Source organism: Lissotriton helveticus, chromosome 6 (assembly GCF_964261635.1).
Source record: "Lissotriton helveticus chromosome 6, aLisHel1.1, whole genome shotgun sequence".
NCBI lineage: Eukaryota > Metazoa > Chordata > Amphibia > Caudata > Salamandridae > Lissotriton > Lissotriton helveticus.
In genome coordinates, this window is record NC_136067.1 from 1,041,797,717 (window position 1) to 1,041,816,960 (window position 19,244).

General features: G+C 42.2%; 1 protein-coding gene across 2 annotated transcripts in view; it reads left to right on the plus strand.

The window, feature by feature from the left end:
* Positions 1–19,244, plus strand: part of UTRN (utrophin) — a 1,532,463-nt gene that overhangs the window by 1,325,097 nt on the left and 188,122 nt on the right. For both annotated transcript variants that reach the window (XM_078648677.1, XM_078648678.1), the window contains one exon: positions 210–321. In XM_078648677.1, the coding sequence (XP_078504803.1) occupies positions 210–321 (112 nt within the window). The remainder of the gene's footprint in view (positions 1–209; positions 322–19,244) is intronic.

Consider the following 19,244-nt stretch of genomic DNA (forward strand, 5'->3'; position numbering starts at 1 on the left):
AACAGGTTAATGTGTTTGTCTTAAATGTGAATCATTTGTCACTTTCTAGATTGCAACTTTGGTTATCAGTCCTCTATGTAGCCTGCTAATAAAACGATTGCAAGCGGATTATGTATTTTTATCAAGTCTTTAAAATAATGTAAAAAACTGTTGTAAAGTTCCTGTCCAAGGCAGAAAGTCTTGACGGTCTCCGTTATCTATTTCTTCAGGTACCGCAGCTTGAAGCATTTTAACTATGATGTCTGTCAGAGCTGCTTCTTTTCTGGCCGCACAGCAAAAGGACACAAGTTGCATCACCCGATGGTGGAATACTGCATACCCGTAAGTATTAGTGTTCCGCCCCTTGTCCCAGAGATGGTCTTTAGTTCTGTCATTAGCCAAGACTTTTGGTTTTGTAATCAAAAATATAATATATCTGATTCTGCAATCCCTTTATAAAACTAGTCTCTAATTTCTTTATAAAACATGGGATTCTGTAATCTCTGTATAAACAGCAGCCTCTAATTTCTTTATAATCGGCACCGTGTGACACACTCAGTCGCTGATTATAAAGGAAATACTGGGAAACTTGACTATTATAAGTTATTACAGTGGACTTCTCACATCACAATGGCTGCTGCCAGAGCCAGCAGTGGAGGTGAAAGGCAGGTCAGGTCACAGAGCATAATTATAGCAGGTGTTTAACCATTTTGGCGCGGAGGACGGCCGGGGGCCGTCTGTACCACGCCCACCCATTATTCGCGCCGCGGTCAACGGGTTAAAGCAACGAAAAACAGAACACTGCTTTTATTCTGCTCCTTTGTTTTCATTCTTCTGCTCTATTGTTTAGCTTACAACAAGCAGAGAGAACATGTTTATTTTTTGCACTACTTCGATAGAGAAAAGTGAGAATCTTTCAGCATGTTTCAGCACATTTTTTTTCTTTTTCTATTGAACTGTTTCCAATACCGGTTTGCAACAAATAACAGGTTTTTGAGTTGCTTAACTTTGCACTAGAGTTTTTTTTTATTCCTCATGTGTGTAAACATGCTCGCTCTCTCCATATGAAAGAGATAGACACCAAAGTTTTATGTGGTTTGTGTGAAAGGTGATGGTGAGACCATGTATTATATGGGATACAGTACTCCCTGGCGTACATAAGGATTTTGCAGTTCACTCAAACTTCCATAATCTTATAAAGGAACTTAGACTTTGGTCTCGTTCCTCAATATGGTTATGTAACTTCTCGATGACCTGCAATATCCTTATAAAGTATGGCAGGGGGGTACTTTATCCCTTATATACTCAGTGATTTGTAACACACCCAGTTGCCAATTATAAAGAAATTATGACAGAAATCAACTACAATAACTTATTACAGTTGAGTTCTGACATCGCAATGCCTGCTCCCAGAGCCAGCAGCCGAGGCAAAAGGCAGGTTAGGTCCTGAGCATAATGCAAGCAATTGTCTAAGAAACAAAGCAAACTGTGGTATTCCTTTTTTCTTCTCTATAGTAACAAGCAGAAAAGAGCCATTTATGGCAACATATTTATGTATGCTCTCCTTATGTAATTATAGAAAAGTTAAAATCTTTCTTCAGGATCCCACACATTGCGAGCGACTGAACCTTTTCTTTTCTTTTCTATACAAACTTACTTGTATTAAACTCATTCTAATACCTTTTTGCAACTAACATGAAACAGCGTATTTGATGTGTTTAATTTTACACTAGACATTTTGATATTATTCAGGTTTGCAAACATGCTTTTTCTTTCATACGAAAGAGCTGCACACCAATAATGTAAGTGGTTTGTGGGAAAGGTGATGGTGTGACCAAGTATTATAAGGGATAAAGTATCCCTGCTGTAGATAAGTATATTGCTATTCACCTCAGAGTTTCATAACTTGTAAAGGAACTCAGTCTTCAGCCTTATTGCTCTATATGGTCATGAAGTTCCTCAGTGACTTGCAATATCCTTATAATGTACGGCAGGGGGTACTTTATCCCATATATATATATCTACTATCGACATTTACAAAGGCATTCCTTCAGCCCTCTTCCTCCATTAGTCGGCTTTATAGCCTTTCACATTTTACTTCCACATGCCCGTGTCCAGCACTGGGCACAAAGTCAGCCCTCTTCTGACATTGCTTTACCTGACAGCGAGTGACTGCATTCTGCTCATTCACAATACGTAGAAGTGTAATCCCTTCAGCTGGAAGGACTCCTTTTGCAATGTGTGTTTTTACCCAAAATATAATACACAATCTGGATCTTGTACAATGCTTGCTTTTATAGAATGTGTGTCTTCACACTAACAATATAAGTAGTGGCAAAGTCAAAAGGCCTGCAGCCACCACCAGACCTATTTGCTGTACCAGTGCTTGCATTTCTCTTGGATTCCCAAGGACCAACCTCCGCTACAATTTGTGACCATGCCTGAAAGCTTTGCAGTATGATACACTGGTGGCTAGGGTCCTTGGTGTGGCATACAAACTGCAGTGCTACATAGAGCCTATAAAATATTTACTAGGGGCTGTAGAAAGAAATGAGCTTAATTTATGGCCACTATAAAGAACCTAAAATGTATTCTTCTCACCTATTTAGTTTAAACAAGGATTGCCTAAGGGTTATTTCACTGAGCTGCATAGACTTATAAATAGTGTTACATTTGAGACAGCAAGGGACACTGAACTGAAAGGTATGAAAACTCCTATTGGACTAAAAGTCTTAAGTCTTTATTACAAAATAATAACTTTGGTTCATTTGTACTCAGGCACTTGGAAAAGGCAATTTAAGCTTGAAACATGGATAGAAAAAAACAGCATCACTCATTTCCAGTTCCCCGGGCAAATCATGCAGTTTGCCCACGATAGTGACAGGACTACTTCATTCTTTCATCTGCAGTGAAATGGGCCTTGAAATGTACCTGCGCCTTCTGCAGCTTCACTGTGTAATAGAGAGGCTCTTCTTCCCCTATTATAAAATAAAAATATGAGGACATATTCTTTGCCGAAAAGGTGCCCAGACTTTGCTTGCCCCCCATTTATTAATAACGGAAAGATGGGACTCGAGTGTCTTGTCAAACAATATAAACATCACTTATGAGTTTTAGCACACGTTTGTTTTTATATAGAGCCATACCATTGTAGTGTAAGGAGGTAAATAATTCTCTTCTATTTTGAAATGGAAAACATCTGAAAAGACAGAAATAATAAAGATGTTGCCAGTTTGTGCCACTCTGAGTAATTGTTTTACTCAGCTCAGTGGTACTTCATTTATCAACCCATGAAGGATGGGAGATGGAGCCACCCACCTAGAAGATGGTTGACTTCTGAGGCGCTCCTGCCACTTCTGTACCGCTTTCTAGCCCCTGTTTCTGTTGTCTGCAAATGCATACCAGTGTCCCATGATGCAGCGGAAGGAACACCATGGGCTCACTCTGTGCCGAAGGAATGAGTGCCATCGCCGATTGATGCACCACAACGCAGCCTGACTAAGTCCTAGTCACCATCACAAGCCCTCCTCCCCCTCCTATCCCTCCCCCCTCCCAACTGGGACGAATATCACTTGGCGATAAACACCTATGGGTAGGGGCCAGCAGAGCTGTACTGCAGCACGCGACAAGCCAGTGTCCTGGGGTCTGGTGATGCCCTTCAGTTTCCCATTGCATGCCCTGCATATGTCATCATCCCGCCGCTGGTGCAACATGGTGCTGAAACAGGTGGCTGCCTGCCGATTGCTGACTTAACTCCTCCTTCCCAGCTTCTATTTCCCAGATGGAAACAGTGCTGTCCCGCCGACTGACTCAATGTTGCAATTGGAAAGGTGGCTGCCAGTAACATCTTAGCCGCAGTAGCAGGCCGCCATCTTGGTTAACTGTGTTTATTCATGAATGGGGGAAATAAAAGATGAACTTCCTTCTGCCTCAATGTCTTCTGTCCCTCTAATGGGAATATTTGCAAAATGCAGCTGGGAACTTAGCTTTCAGGATATATTCTGATACCTGTACAGAACTGAGGTAGTTTACCAGTGACTTTTTGTAGCCCCTCTGCAATTTCATCTGATAAAGTCTTTGACTTGCCTGATTTTTACAGATTGCACACTCAATCCTTGTCTGCACATAATGTTAGATGTCTAAACCTAAGAGCTCTAGGCAACTTACTTTATCAGAGACCTTAATAACCCTATATTATCAATAATTCCCCATGCGGTATTACTTTAAATAAGGCATCTCCTAATATATTCAACAAGTCTACAAGTGGTCCCACTGCTCAGCTTGAAACATAATACTGGAAGAACACGCCGTCGCGTGCCATACACAATGAGTGTTCTCGACTGCTGTCTGTTGGTGTTTCTTCAAGTTCTCTTTGCAGATATGAGAGCAATGTTTGTTGAACGTTTCTGCACCAGAACCGCGGTTGAATGTTTGACATCCATTTATCTCGGTGTGTCAACAGTATGAAATTGGAATTTCTCTTCTCACCGTCCCTGCACTATCGAACATCACATCAGATAATCCTTGAAGAAAGAGTAACTGTACAGCAAGAGTGCTGTACATACACGTTCCAGTCTTCTGTTTTTACGTATTTTTATATGTAAATACAGACAAGAACAGCCTATTTCCTTAGACTATTTAAAAAAAAAAAAATTAAACATTCATACATTATTTTCATTTAAGTCTTTCCTAAGCCGGTTACTACTAGGCTACAACCTAGCAGACTTCTGTTTAGGAAAATGCTCAAGACCTGGCTATTCCTCTCATAGGGAAATTAAACAGTTCCCTCCCTGAAACAGTACACGTTACAGGTTACATTTAGCGCCAAGACCCCTCAGCATTCGTGCGCTCTATAAATCTTTTACTTACTTACATTCTCTGTCAGTCAAGATAGTGAAGCCAATGGCTGGGTGTATAAACAGGATGACATTTGACAATGAAGGTTTTGTACAGCTTAGCAAATGTGCTAAAACCATAATGCTAATGTTAATTGTATAATGCTACTTAGCAGTAGCACTACAGTCCTACAGGCCTCCAAGCGTGAGTGTACATATATCAGATAAATATTTGTTGAAATATCTAGTTTCAATTTCATGTTTTCAATCACCAAAAAGTATAGATAATTACAAATAAGATGGATAAACACAATAAATGAACAAACACAGAAAGAAATGTCATAAAAGGAATACCATAAAATTGGTGGCCCTAACTATAATTAGAAAATTGGACTGTTGGGAGCTCCATTGAAAACAATAGAGTGCTCCGGGCTTATAATGGCTGGTATAAGCCTGGAGCTCCAACATTCCAATGCTTCTTTGTTCACAGCTCTGGCTGTGAACAAAGGCTTCAGGGAGCCGGATGGGATTCCAATCCCCTCACGCTCCCATAAGGCTTTGTTCTTTTTTGTTAGAACATTCTGCCCTCTAGTGGCAGAATGTTCTAATAGCCTTATAGCCCTTCATAGCTGGGCTATACCGGCTATTAAAGTCCCTCTTCCTTGTTAAAGGCCCTGGCCTTCGGCTCGGGCCTTTAACGCTGGAGAGGGCCTTTAATAGCCGGTATAGCCCTCTATGGTGGGCTATAAGGCTATAATAAGCTGACCAAACTATAAACGTGTTAGAATAAACAACATCAAGCGTATTAAGGACAGGGCCCACTGTCCCTGTTTACGCCACGGTGCCCCTGTTTAAAGGTGCGCTGGTGGCAAACCGGGACAATTCTCCCTTTTACAATTAATGTGATGCCCTCGGAGCAGCTGCAAACTTGAGCTGTCCTGAGGACAATGCCTTCAGTGAAATACAGAGCGGCTGTTTTAAAGCACCTCTGTGTTTCCCAGTGCAGGCAGCATGCTGTTTGCACTTTAAAGAGCGAAGAGCGACCCCTCAGGTAGGTACAATAAGTGACTGCATCCACCTGCTGAGTGATGTCAGGGGGTTTCACTGGACCCCCCGCCCCTCCTTTCCCAAGTACTGCCTTCCGGTGGCACACTGTGAGTGCTCCTTCTAAGCCTTACGTCTATGATATGGCACAGAGGCAAAGAGATTCCCTTATTTGCATAGGGCCAACCCCCTATGTAAATGAGGGAACACCTATTTCATAATAGGATTGCCGCTACATGTGCACGAGCAGTATCAGTATTAGAGAAGGGGCCACACAGCATCTGGGCCCCTTTCTATAATACCATTGTACCCTAAGGGTGCACACGCCATTGAACCCCCAGGGCACAACGCATAATACGGGCTATAGCTTTTTATTCTGCCGGTGAAACATTCTGGCAATTTTGAGTTGTGTGGGAATACTTAAATACTTTAATAGCTCTGGTTTTATCAAATATTTTTTTTCACTAACCATAGCAATAATTTTTTTTCTTTCAATAGCACACCTATTCTACTTGCCAGTCTGACAGTTTATTGAGCAGAGCAACTCAAAGCTTCAGTGCCCTTGGGCAGCACATTTGCTTAACAGAATGTTTCTCCTTATGTTCATCCGAAATTCAATAATATGTATGACACTAAAATAATACATCTCAAGCTTTAAGCCTCATTTACCCAATGTTGCTGATGTAGTCAGATTCCTTATCAAATCTACTTCAGTTTTGGCAAATGTATATCTGATGTAACTGTAAAGCAAAGGAAGAATTTAACACCTAATACGTTTTGTAGCAGTATCCACATCTCTAAAGTAAGTCTGGGCAAAACTCTTGTATTTTTGTTTGCTGAAATAATGCAAAATACCCCAAAGTTACTTGTAGTAATGGTAATAAACAAAATTTCGGTCCAGTATTTTGGACAATGTTATTATTTGCGTGAAACTTGTCCTTCTCTCCGTTTTGGATCCGAGGATGCACAAAATTATCTGTGACATAAACAACCAGTCATATTTAGTTTGTGCGCATTGTTTCCGAGCTCCTGTGATTTTTTTTATCTCAGTTACGCAGCGTGGCGTAATCGTGGACATATCATGTAATCATGATAACATGAAATGGCCGAAAGTATGCCACATTATTCCTGCGTAACCAAAATTTTACTCAGGCTCACTTTAAAGTACACTTTTGCCCAGCAGCTAACTTTTAATTGGAATCCTTTTGACTAAATGTTAAACATACAGGGGCAGATTTACAAGCCCCTGGCCCCTCTTTTACGCCGCCGTTGCGTCACTTTTGTGACACAGCGGCGGCGCAAAAGATGCCCCATTGTGCCGGGTATTTACAACGTGACGCATCTGGGAGATGCGTCACGTTGTAAAGCCCTGCGCCACATGAAACCTGCGTCAGGTTTCATGTGGGCGTTTCCACGCAGTGGGGTGGGGGGGCGTTCCATCGCAGAAACGCCCCTGAAAAGTGACTCCGTGAAATCTACAAGATTTCACTGAGTCACTTTACCAACGCTGATGCGTTAAAACCCTGCGCCTGCTTGAAGTAGGCGTAAGGCTTGACGCACCACGTTACAGATAGGGCAAGTTGGAAAAGTGCTGGAATTGCGTGCCGCATGCAACACAACTTCAGCACTGCGCCAACTTCACGCCCTAGATGCAACACGCATCTGTTCATTCCTGCGCCGTGGTGCGTCGCATTGTAAATGCGGTGCATCATGGGTGGCGCAAGAATAAACTTGCGTGCCGCATCTTTCCTGGCGCATCTCTGCTGATTTGCAGAGATGCGTCAGGCAACATAACTCTGCCCCACTGTTCTCTCAGGCAAGGAATTTAGCAGCTGAATGAGAGCCATCTCTGCAGCCAGTCACTTATAATATGGAAATGGAAATGAAGTATGGAGTGCTTTAAATCAGCAGGTAGTGTCAGGTTCTGAGCACTTGCACCTCTTCAACTCGAAAGGGGGGAAATCAAGAAAGGGAGAGTACCTGCACTTCTCAGCAAGGGAGAAAATACTTCTGAAAGGGGAGTGTTGGCCCCTCTCAGTAGCAAACAGGTACTCTGGGATAGTGAGTACCAGCATGTCTATATTTCTATTTCAAGTACTGCATGTTTGACAAACATAGACCAATTTCTTAACGAAATTTATGCAGATACGAGTAAACCTGTAGGAGAGTGGTCTTCAGACTCTACGACAAGGTTGACTCTGTCTGTCTTTCCTCTCACTTTAAATCACTCCACCCACCAAATAACAAAGCAAATGTATTTATTTATTTATTTTATTTTAAAGGTTTTGTTTCTGCTAGCCAGTGCCCGACAACGTATTCAATGATTTCCACTTTAATGTTAACGTTTTGAATATAGATCAGCACTCAGCTTAAACTCTTGCAGGGAACAGAGGACTCACTTTAATATTTTTGTCACGAACGATGAAAGAGACTTCAACTGTCCTAGATTAAATTATATCAAAACGTAGCTGCAAATAGTATGAACTAACTAACATCATCAAACATAGGGCCTGATTACAAGCTGGTTGTTACATTTGTTTGTCTGGGCAAACAGAAGGTTGTCCAGGGATCAAAACTTTGAGCTGTGATGCATTATCATACCCCCTTCTGTATTTCCCTGACAGAGTTGGACTGGTCAGACCTGCCGAAATGTTTTGGAGGGATGGGGGGCAGAGTGAGGTCTAGAAAAAGTGGCAAAACATGGATGTGTTAAATACAGATTCTGCATGTTATTCCTCAATACCAAGTGACAGGCTTAGTTTACGATGTATTTACCGGGTGTAATAAATACCTCCTTCCATCTGCCTCAATTGTAAGCAGGACAAAAACTTACCTGCATCGTCTCTCAATTGAACCTCAATTAAATATGTTGCATGTTCAATTATACTATAAGCATAATGACATTCCCTAAATCGCTTTATCACATTGTTCCACACTATTATCTTAAATTATGTGATTTTAGAAAGATTATATACCGCACATGAGTGGAGATCAAACTACACAAAACCATAGAGTATAGATATTGCAAGTTACTGACGTTCTCTGTTACCAAATAGAGAAAAGAACTGCTTTTGTTACTAGGGTAACAAAACTTTGAGGTGGGCTTGAAATATCCTTTTACTGTGCTGTATGAGTTTATTTGTAATTAGTTTGCCTGATGACGCTCATCAACTCCACCTTAAATCCTTGTTCCTTTGTCCTTCTGATAAATGGGAAGTCTGTACTATAAAAGTAAGTACCTCAATTTTCAGATGGTAATTTGTTGCGAACCGGTCTTGAGCAATTTGATGGGAGCCTGTATCAAAGCTGGAATAGTGTTAGTGTTATGTGTATTTGTATAGTCCACAACTCACCCGGAGGTATCTTGGTGCTGAAAGAATGTGCCACAACAATTAGGTTGATTATTGGTATCCTGTACCAAAGTCCAACAATGCATTAAATAAATGAACACCCGCAAACCTCTCTGTATCAGCAAATGACTTGAATTTGTGGGAAAAGAGAAACAAAAGTATACTTGGACAAGGAGCATATTGCATGATTAGGGACTATTTGAAAGCTAGCGCCACATTGCATTAAGTGAGCTCTCCAGGATATTTTCGTGACTCTCCTCCAAGGGTTTCATTTTTAAAATTGGAAGCAACTCTTTCTAGAAGACAATTTTTCAAAATTATTGACTTAAAGAAATAGAGTTTTTAAGCAGTTCTGAAGAGAAATGCCTGAGATATTCTGATACTGCAGGGTAAGCATTGCACTAAGCCTCATTATTTCTCTGCAACAGCTAACCAAATATTTGCCCGTAAGAAATGTGTCTGCTCTCGCTATGTTTCCCCAGCCAGCCTGGATTTTTCCCAAGCAAGGAGTAGTGGCCTAATGGCCAAAGCTGCTAACTTTGGAACTGGAGAACCAGGGTTCAAGCCCTAGTGTTGATTAAACATCCTGTCATTCCGGGCATATCCCTTAATCTACCCATTAACAGATCTAATGTTGTGTAATATAAAACGGTGCCCAGTTAAAGTACTCTAGTGACCTTGGACCAAGTGTGGGCTATATACATTTTTGTTTGCTAAAAGGACTTTGTACCAGAGGTTTCTGACTGCGATGATGAATGAAATCTAAGGCTACCCAGCGCTGTCAGAGTCAGAGCGAGATCTATGGTACCAAAAAATAACCCAAAACTACTGGGGGACAAGCCAACTTTTAAGTCTCTTTCTGAATCTGGCCTCGTCCGAATCCGTCCTCAGACTGATTGGCATTGAGTTTCAAAGTTTTGGGAAAAGGTAAGAAAATGATCTTGCACCCCATTTGGTCTTATAAACTCGTGGAATTGTCAAAAGACCAGTGTAAGAAGAGCTCAACATCCTATTCAGCACACAGCAGGTAAATAAAGCTTTAACCATATGTGGCCCCCTACCATTTCCTGCATGTAAGACATAATGCTTTGGATTTGATTAGGTGCTCCACAGGAAGCCAGGGTGAAGTAGTCAAGGCTTTCTTCGCAGAATTTGTTTTAGGTATTTTATTCATTTTTCTGGCTGCAGCATTTTGCAACACCTAGAGTCTTTTTCGGTCTGATTTATGGAAATTCAAATATAAGGAGTTTACCTAGTCCAGACAAGAGGAATTCAAGGCCTGGACTACCACTCTTCTGCAAGACATTGGCAGAGGTGCCAGATTTTTCCTCAACATAACAAAACATGAACTGGTCAGTTTTTGGCTTGAGTTTCCATTGAAAGAGAGCTGTGCAGCCACATCCCCCGACTTTTTTTAGGGGAGGACGGAACTGGCCTAGCCCCTAGACTATCTGGCCAACCCAATGATGATCCTAGGGGAGAGCTATTTTTGTTCCATTTTTGTCCCTGTTTAGCTTCAAAGAGCACCTTAACATTCAGTACACCACTTTCTCAAGGCAAGGGCCTAGCCAAGGCTGAGAGCCCTTACTTGAAGAGAGGGAAGCGAGAAGCTGAGTGTCGTCAGCATATGACACAATTGAAATGTCAAATTATTTAACAATAGGGGCCAACCGTCTCACATAGATATTAAAAAGAGAAGGGGCTGAGCGCCCAGCCCTGCTTAACCCCACATTTCAAATGGGCCATCTCAGAGTAGCAGGGAGGTTAAAAAATCTGGCACGTGCTTTCTTTTAGAAAAATAGCAGCCATTCTAAAGAGGAACTCCTTGTGCCAATTTCCCTCAACCTGAGTGCCACAGTCTCATGATTGACTCTATCAAATGCTGCATTCGAGGAGGATAATGGTCACTGCTCCTCCTTTATCTAGAATTCATTTCACCTCCTCAGCAACCATAAGTAGCGCTGACTCTGCACTTTACACTGGACGGAATCCATTCTGGGACTCATCCAAAAGCCTATTGTCTTCCAGATGTTTAGACAGATGCTGATTGATATGTTCCTCTTCTAGAACCTTCCCGAACACCTGGAGCATTGATTACATTCTGAAGTTCCCTGGAAATGCGGGTCAAGATTTGGGTTTTTTAACAACAGTTTGACTACTGCATGTTTCCATTCTTGCAGGACTATCCAGTGGAGATGGACAGATTTAGTAGTTCCCGAATCATAGGGAAAATTTCTTGGCTACCCATTGACATAATGTGGGGAGGGGTTGGGTCTAGTGGGAAACCCGATTTCACTTTCCCGAATAGATCGAGAAAGGCACCTTCTGTCATTAAGGGAAAGTTATTATGAAGACATTCTATCTCTTCAGCAGTGACAGAAATTCTGGCCCTGTATGATGAGCTCCCCTTAATTTTTGTAAATCACTGTATATGTCAGCCACCATGTTTTGGTAACAAAATGCTGCTAGTTCATTACAGCGTCCTTCTGAGGGGTAAGGCAGTGAGTTACTGCTTTTAGGAGTGTTTAAAGATTTTACAATGCGAAATAGCTCCTTAGGAGCGCTAGCCACCTGACCTAGTAGTTCTTCATAATACGAATAAAATAAATAGAGAAAGTTGGATCGAAAGCTTGAGTGCCAGAGTCTTGAAACAGCAGGTTCATCTAACCACGAGTTTAAGTTAGGGGTAAATGGAGTGTGCAGTTTGGAATGAATAGTGATACTATTTTCCTTACAGTTAAAGGAGTTTTTCTGGTATGCATTTGTCTAGAATGTACATAACTTTGGATTCAATTCTGGTCTCTTGAAGTGAGTCAATGCAGTTTTGTCAGGACAGGGTATGTGCTCTATTATTTGCTCTCAGCCACACACTGTACTGTCTTCTTTTGTGGTCTTTTAGACACTATATTCTATTGTTCAAAGGGGCCATAAATAGCATGTTAATTTATAATTCAGAGTGGCGGTTAATAATGCCCATACTTTGCAAGCAGGTAGAAAAGACGTGGAGCATGCTGTAAGAAATAGCTTTTGGTGACATCACGAATTTGGGAGTTCATGCTGAAGGAACACTCAAGAAAGTTCACTATGTTTTTGCCAGAATTAATGTAACTGGCCCTTTGTTTCAAATACTGCTTATTGATTTACCAGAAATCATGGAATGGTCCTCCTACCTAAGTTCAGGTGGCCCAAATTAATTCCAATATGAGATTCCTAGGGTTCAGCAATAGATGTGCGGAAATGTATTCAAACTAAAATGTATTATAGGAAAATAACTGTGATTCCTCCAGAGTTCATTTCCCCACAGAGGGGAAATCAGATAAACCAGTCACTTAAAAAATGTATGGGAAAAAGCACCGTCGCATATTCAAAGTAGACGATCAGAATTCACAATGTGCTAAAAATTTAACTATAAAGCCCACTACATACATGACAATGGCATCACATGTAAAACATTTTGGTTTTGATATGGAACCTTGGTATTTGCTCTCTACTAGAAACAATAGATGCTTTTTACTTATAAATGTATTATATGCATAGACTCTACGTTAACAAACATTTTACTCTGTGCTAAGAGGTACCAGTGAATGCATTTCTGCCATCTTATGACTTCTGGTCCAAAAGAATCTATCTACAAATAATTTAAACATGGGAATTGTCTCAGTGTCATTAGTAATTTTGCAGAAAACATGTCTAATCCTTCTTGTTCTTTAGTTGCGGTATGACCCTATAATAAGTATTATTGAGTGGTTTGTGGAAAGATACTCAAACAGACCAAAACAGAGTTTCTTTTTCTTGTGGCATTCTCAATAATTCCATTTCTGCTTTGAGGATGAGGATGGAGACGGTCTGTATATAATCTTACCAGCAAATTAAAAAATATTAGGAAAACAGTTGTGGTAGAGGATAACTTGATTGCTTATCTCATTCGGTGGTTACATTTAAATGTATGTATTCAAAATATATAGCAATAAAATGTTTAAAATGTTCTACAGTGCCATAAATTGTCTGCATATGCTGTTTTCAGACTTATGGAATGCAAGCAACAAGGTGGAGTTAAGTTGGTGGTTATACAAGAACAACTCCCTCATTGCCACATAGGTCATCTCCCCACTCTGCAGTCAGTTCCCAGAACCTCAACTTTCAGGAGTGAGAGAACTCCTAGTTTATGAATTAGGGGTCTCTTATTGCACGCTCCACAGCCATAATGCTTTCTACCATGTACTTTCATTGGCACAATGTTGGCAATTCATTCGCAGCTCCTTGTAAAGAATACTCAATAAAGAAACAGAACAGTATGAAATTTGCTCATTGTAATTTCTGGTTAGGCCTGTTTCCTTCCACATGCTTTGTCGCACTGAAACCTCTGTTTTAGAATCATCCACTTTAAAGGCTTGTTTTGTACTACTAATTTTGCATTCCAGTATGGGATACAAGAAGTTGATCTATTTTTAGAAAGGTTCCTTTCTTCCCTTCTTCTTGTGGGCTCCCCACATAAAGCAACCCTGGGTTATTTTGTTGTGAAGACACACTGTGTTTTGAAAAATTGTATTCCTGAGTGCCTGTGCCAGAGTTTCACTTTTGTAAACTGTCTCTGAGTTAGATAACAGATTCCTGTCAAGTTCCTTTGTGAGTGTGCTGGAGGCAGCACTTTGAAATGTTAGTGGGGCAGAGAACAGCACCACTCATTCTGGCAGAATGTCCAGTCCTACGAACACCTAGCTGCCCTTTGTCTCACTGTCTGGGAGGAATTCACAAACACCAACTGCCAGATCACAGTAATGTGACAAAGGTGGTAGGCACCAAATGGTTAGGACAAGAAATTGCCAACTTTGAAAAGGAGTCATTATTCAGATTGTATCTACAAATATGAGTTTACCAATTACAATTCTTTTGAAACCAAATATGACATTTCTACCTGTTCCTAAACCTAATCAAACTTAGCACTTATTTAATGTAATAAGGTAACCCAGGGTTATCCTATGGAAGAGGCAGGCCTCACAGTAGTGAGAAACTTCAAAAACAACATGTTGTACTTTTTAAATACAATGCACCCTGCCCTTTGGGCTACGTAGGGACTACCTTACCGGTGGCTTATATGTATTATTATTTATTTTTTAGTTTTATATAGCACGAAATAGACCAAAGACATCAGGTATCTGAGCTCTTTACATAGCACCAGTTTCGTTGTAGAAGGACACATTCATTGTTGTTAGGCACGGGGAGATTAAGTGATTTGCCCGGAATCACAGGATGTTCAGCGTCATTGCCGAGACTCTAGCCTGGTTCCCCAGCTTCGAGGTCGACTGCTCTAGCCGTAAGGCTACATCCTCTCCCCCTATTAAAAAGGGAGGTTTAGGCCTGGCAAAAGGTTTATTATGCTAGGTCGAATTAACAGTTTAAAATTGCACACAGGCTGTAATAGCAGGCTTGAAGCATGTTTTAAATGGCTATTTTAGTGGATAGCACAATAGGTGCTGCGGGCCCACTAGTACCATTTCTTTTACAGGCATTTGGCACATGTAATACCACTTTACTAGGGACTTAGAAGTAAATTATACTTGCTAATTGGGTGCAAGTCAATTTTACCATTGTCAGAACCCCTTCCAGAGGGCCATGGGGGACACAGGGGTTATTGGGCTCAACCATGGGGGTTCAAGACTTATACTCATGATGTCCCAGGGCCTGACCTACTATGGATCTTGAACAGCTGGCCCAAGTACACCTTCTGCATTTGAGTCTCAATGGTAGCTGGGGATGAGCGGTCAAAGACTCCCTCTGGGGGAAGTGTTGATGCAGATTAGTAAACATGACTCATAACTCAAAGTGCAAACAGCATTGTCAATAAATCAATGACCAGTCACATACTTGCTTTTAAGAAAAATAAGTATTTTGTGTCTAACTCTACACATGCAAAGGTTATAATGGCATTCATCATCAACAACACAATCCCTTTGAGGTTGGCTATCTGGTATTTGTTAGGTAAATACCAGTCCCACCCTCTTCCTTGCAACGTGTTTTGGGTTATTGCCCATTCACTTATAGCCAGATCCATGCAATGTGCCCTACTAGGCTGTACTCAAGAATTCGCCATTAAATTATTCAAAAGTGTCTATGGTACAGCAGCACCATCAGCAGCGAGTGCCCCGGTGGCCCACAGGCCCAGTTCAAGTCTTGTCCACTTCTGCAGTTTTGCAGTGAGTGCCCTTACAGCCAGCACTCGAGCTCTGATCTTTCTTGGAGAATTCATACTGGTGGTGGGAAACGCGACAGCACTCATCCGGCATGGGCTCACCTCGAGCGGCATGGCTGGCTTCCCAGTAATCGTAGATGGTCCCAGCATGCAAAGACGCAGCAGGTCATCCTTCCCCACATGGGGGAGGGGGTGAAGAGACCCAGTCCTTCATCTCCCTACTGAGCCCAGCGAGCATGCAGCGTCATCTACAGCGTCCTCTACAGTCTTTGGGGGGTCAGTCAGGGGCAGTTCTCCTGCTGTGCAGACTTGAACCGTTGAATGCAGCCTTAGTCTTTCCAGGCAATGGCTCAAACTTCTTGGCAACATCAGTACCTGCACCCCTCTTGTGATACGGGGTTGCAGAGGTACTTTACATTTCAAGGGTAGACTCCTCCATTGCAATTGCCTCCACCACAGCAGTTAAGAGTCTCAGCGTTCTCGCAGGAGTAACTTCAAAGGTGGCCCCCTCTGGTATACAGGGTCACCGCAGTGAGATGGTATGGGCTAGGCAAATCCTATACAACACTTAGTACATTGCTCAGTCCACTGCTGCCCTCTCCTGGCATAAAGGGGGGCCGAGCCAACACTGCAAAAGTAAGGTGACTCTGTTGGCGCACAGCCGTTCCCTCCCACCTCGCTAAGGGAGTCCTCTCAGTAGTGCAGGCTAAAAGCCATAGAGTAGTGACTGGTCTACTAGTTGGGATACTTGCTTGATTGGGTGAGGTAATGGGTTTTAAGAATTTGAAGGGCAACAGATTGAATTGTATTTACTAAGTGTTGACTTGAGTGTAAACGAAAGCAAATTCATATTGTAAGGTGGTGTGAGTGAGTGCAGAGGCATGGAAAAATGAAGGAGTGAAGTGACGATTTAATGAGAAAAAGGTTTCAAATCTGCAGTGCTTGATACACATGTAAAAGTGATAGAAGAGGTTGATGAGTCCAGGAAGGTGGCACTGTGTAATGATGCGTTGAATGCAGGGATATAAGATGGCCATGGTTCACGACTCATTTTCTGGATAGCCGGAGTGATTGAGTGTCGTTGGCAGGGGTACAAGCAGGAAATGCCCGGAGGGGATAGGCTGCATTTAAGGCTTTATCTTGGGCCAAGGTGTCCATTGTAGGTTCAGAAGGGCCTACATGATCCCTGCCAAATTTTAAAGTGATCGACATATGATAAATGTGCCTGTTATTATTTCACACAATACTCATGTACATAACTATTGTTTATCCTGAAAATGTGTCATGGATCATCCATTCAGTGCTAAGTTGGAACCCCTTATTATAGGCATTGGGCAAAGAAGACCGCCATTGTAGACTGTTATTCTATCTCTGAGTATGTCTAACATATCACAGGTACAGGCGCGTCTGCACTGGTTTCAGTCACAATCACTCTCCCGCCAGTGGTGTAGCTGGGTGGGGCGAGGGGGGGTATCTCCAGCAACGCCCTTCCCCTTAGATTAGGCAGCTACGCCACTGTCTCCCGCAAATTAGCCGCTTTACCTTCAGTTTCTGGCACGCCGCGGAATCATGGCGCCTAGCGGTAGGTGGCCTGTCTAGCACACCTCAGTGGGACGCTCACAGAGTCGTCTCAGGCGGTGCGGTTCTGGCTTGTATTGTCTTAATCCCTGCCGACGTGCAGCGTTGCATGAAAGCGGCTGCTGTTTTTATCTCCGCGAGGACTTGAACGTGTGAGAGGCACATTGTCAGGAAATATTAGTGCATACGTTGGTACAGTCCCCATGGGGTGAATTTTGCTGGAGGCAAGATGAAGCCGGCTTGCTATTTGAGGCTCCTCCAGTTCCAAACAAGAGCACTTAATTGGCGCTGACGTCCGAAGCAAGTAGCAGTTCTGGGCCTACACACCTCCCGGAGTGCTGTCAGTATTTTGCATTCACAGGGGCCATGATTTGTATCTTTCATTTATTTATTTTTTTCGGAAATTCGCAGTAGGACATTTCTATAGGCCCGCCGTTTCACTCACCACTATGACAAAGTAATGCAGCCCGTATCACTTGTTTTGCTGCAGGTCTGGTTAAATGGCTGAAGTGTGTTTCAAATGACAGCTCCAGGGCTCCGGGTGTATATTACTCAAAAACTACTGTCTCTCGCCTTTCTTGTTGAAGCACATTACAATTTCTGATGAACATAAAGCGCCCTTTTGTAAGTGGGAACAAAAACACGTTGATTTTTCCTGAAACTGAACGATGTCTGCCTCAAATAAAGGAGCGCCCTTTCTTACAGTTTGTGACACTTTGCGAGTTATTTTTGTGAAGGTTTCCGGGCTATTGTGTCATGTGTTCGTTCTCTTCGAGTTGGTCACACAGTGAGACTGCAGATAATGACTACTCTATCACAGCGTGGGCCAAAATGTTCGCCACACTGGTTGAAGAGGGAACAAAACAACAAATCATGTCATATGGCAGAGGGGCAACTAGAGTTAAATTTCGGGGAGGGCTAAGAAAACATTTCGGGGGGGGGGCTGAACCTTTAGGCAATCGGCAGAGTCGAGCTGCAGGGGCTCTTAGAAGGGGTGAAACAACAACAAAGCCCCATTATCATGCACATGGTCTTTTAAAGACCTGTGAAGTGCTCAGGTGCGGCTATGAGCGGGCCCGGGAAGTGTCTCATTCTGGCCTGCCACACACGGCAGGGGGGGGGCTGAAGTCCTTTGAGGCCAATGGGTGTTGCGCGCCTGTCACATGGTAGGTAGGCATGGAGGGGCAGATGTACGACCGTTTTTTTGTGGTCGTAAACTGGAATTTGGCTAGTTTGCGACCGCAAAATAGGTCAGCCCAATGTACAAACCATATTTTGCGAGTCGCTAACCTTTTCAAAAGGTTGGTATGCAGCTCGCAAATACTTGTGAATGGGTGCGTAAATATTTTTAAGAGCAGGCAGTAGTCCCAGGGATCACTGCCAGCCCTTAAAAAAATGAAACTGAAAAGTTTCATTATTTTTCTTTTTTTAACTGCATCCCGTTTTCTTTAGGGAAAACGGGCTGCATTAAAAAAAACTGATTTATTAAGAAAGCAGTCACAGACAAGGTGGTCTGCTGACCCCAGCAAGCCACCATCCCTGTAGAAGTGCGAGCCATTCCCAATGGGGTTGCAAATTGCGGCAGCCTCATGACTATAATTGAGGCATGCAATTTGCGACCCCATTGGGAATCACATTTATTTTTGCGAGTCGCAATTTGATGCAAAAATGAATGGTCGTACGTCTGACCCTGTGTGTTGTATTATTATTATTTTTTTTGCTTGCATCCTTGGGCTATTTCCCATTGCAGTAAGGTACACTATTTACATTCCAGGTTAGCGTGAAGAAAATAACTACATATGGAAATGTGCGTTATTTTCACATTTGAATTGTGGTCTAAATTTGTTACCTTTATTTTATTAAACTCTTTGATGCAGATTATCACAAGACAGGTTCCTCCACGTTTAAGCAGTGGCGTAGAAGCCTTGCAACTCTCTGTCCATGCCTCAGGAAGTACAGGTATATGTCTGTACTTCTTCTGAAACTTCAAGGAGACTGGAGAGACATACCAGGAAAAAAAACTGAATTTGGTTACACCCCTCATGCTTTTGAGCTGCAGCTGTAACTTGTACCTCAAGAAATGTAGTAACGTGGATCAAAATGATGTACTCAAATGTTGTTTTGACACACTGTCAGTTAAATGACAATTGGGATCTGAGAGAGTTCAGCTAGGATACCTCTTAATCCTTTATATTATTCAGTATTTTCCCATTGCAACATAATATATCCTGTAATCAGGGCTTTAAGTAGGATTACAAAAACTGGGGG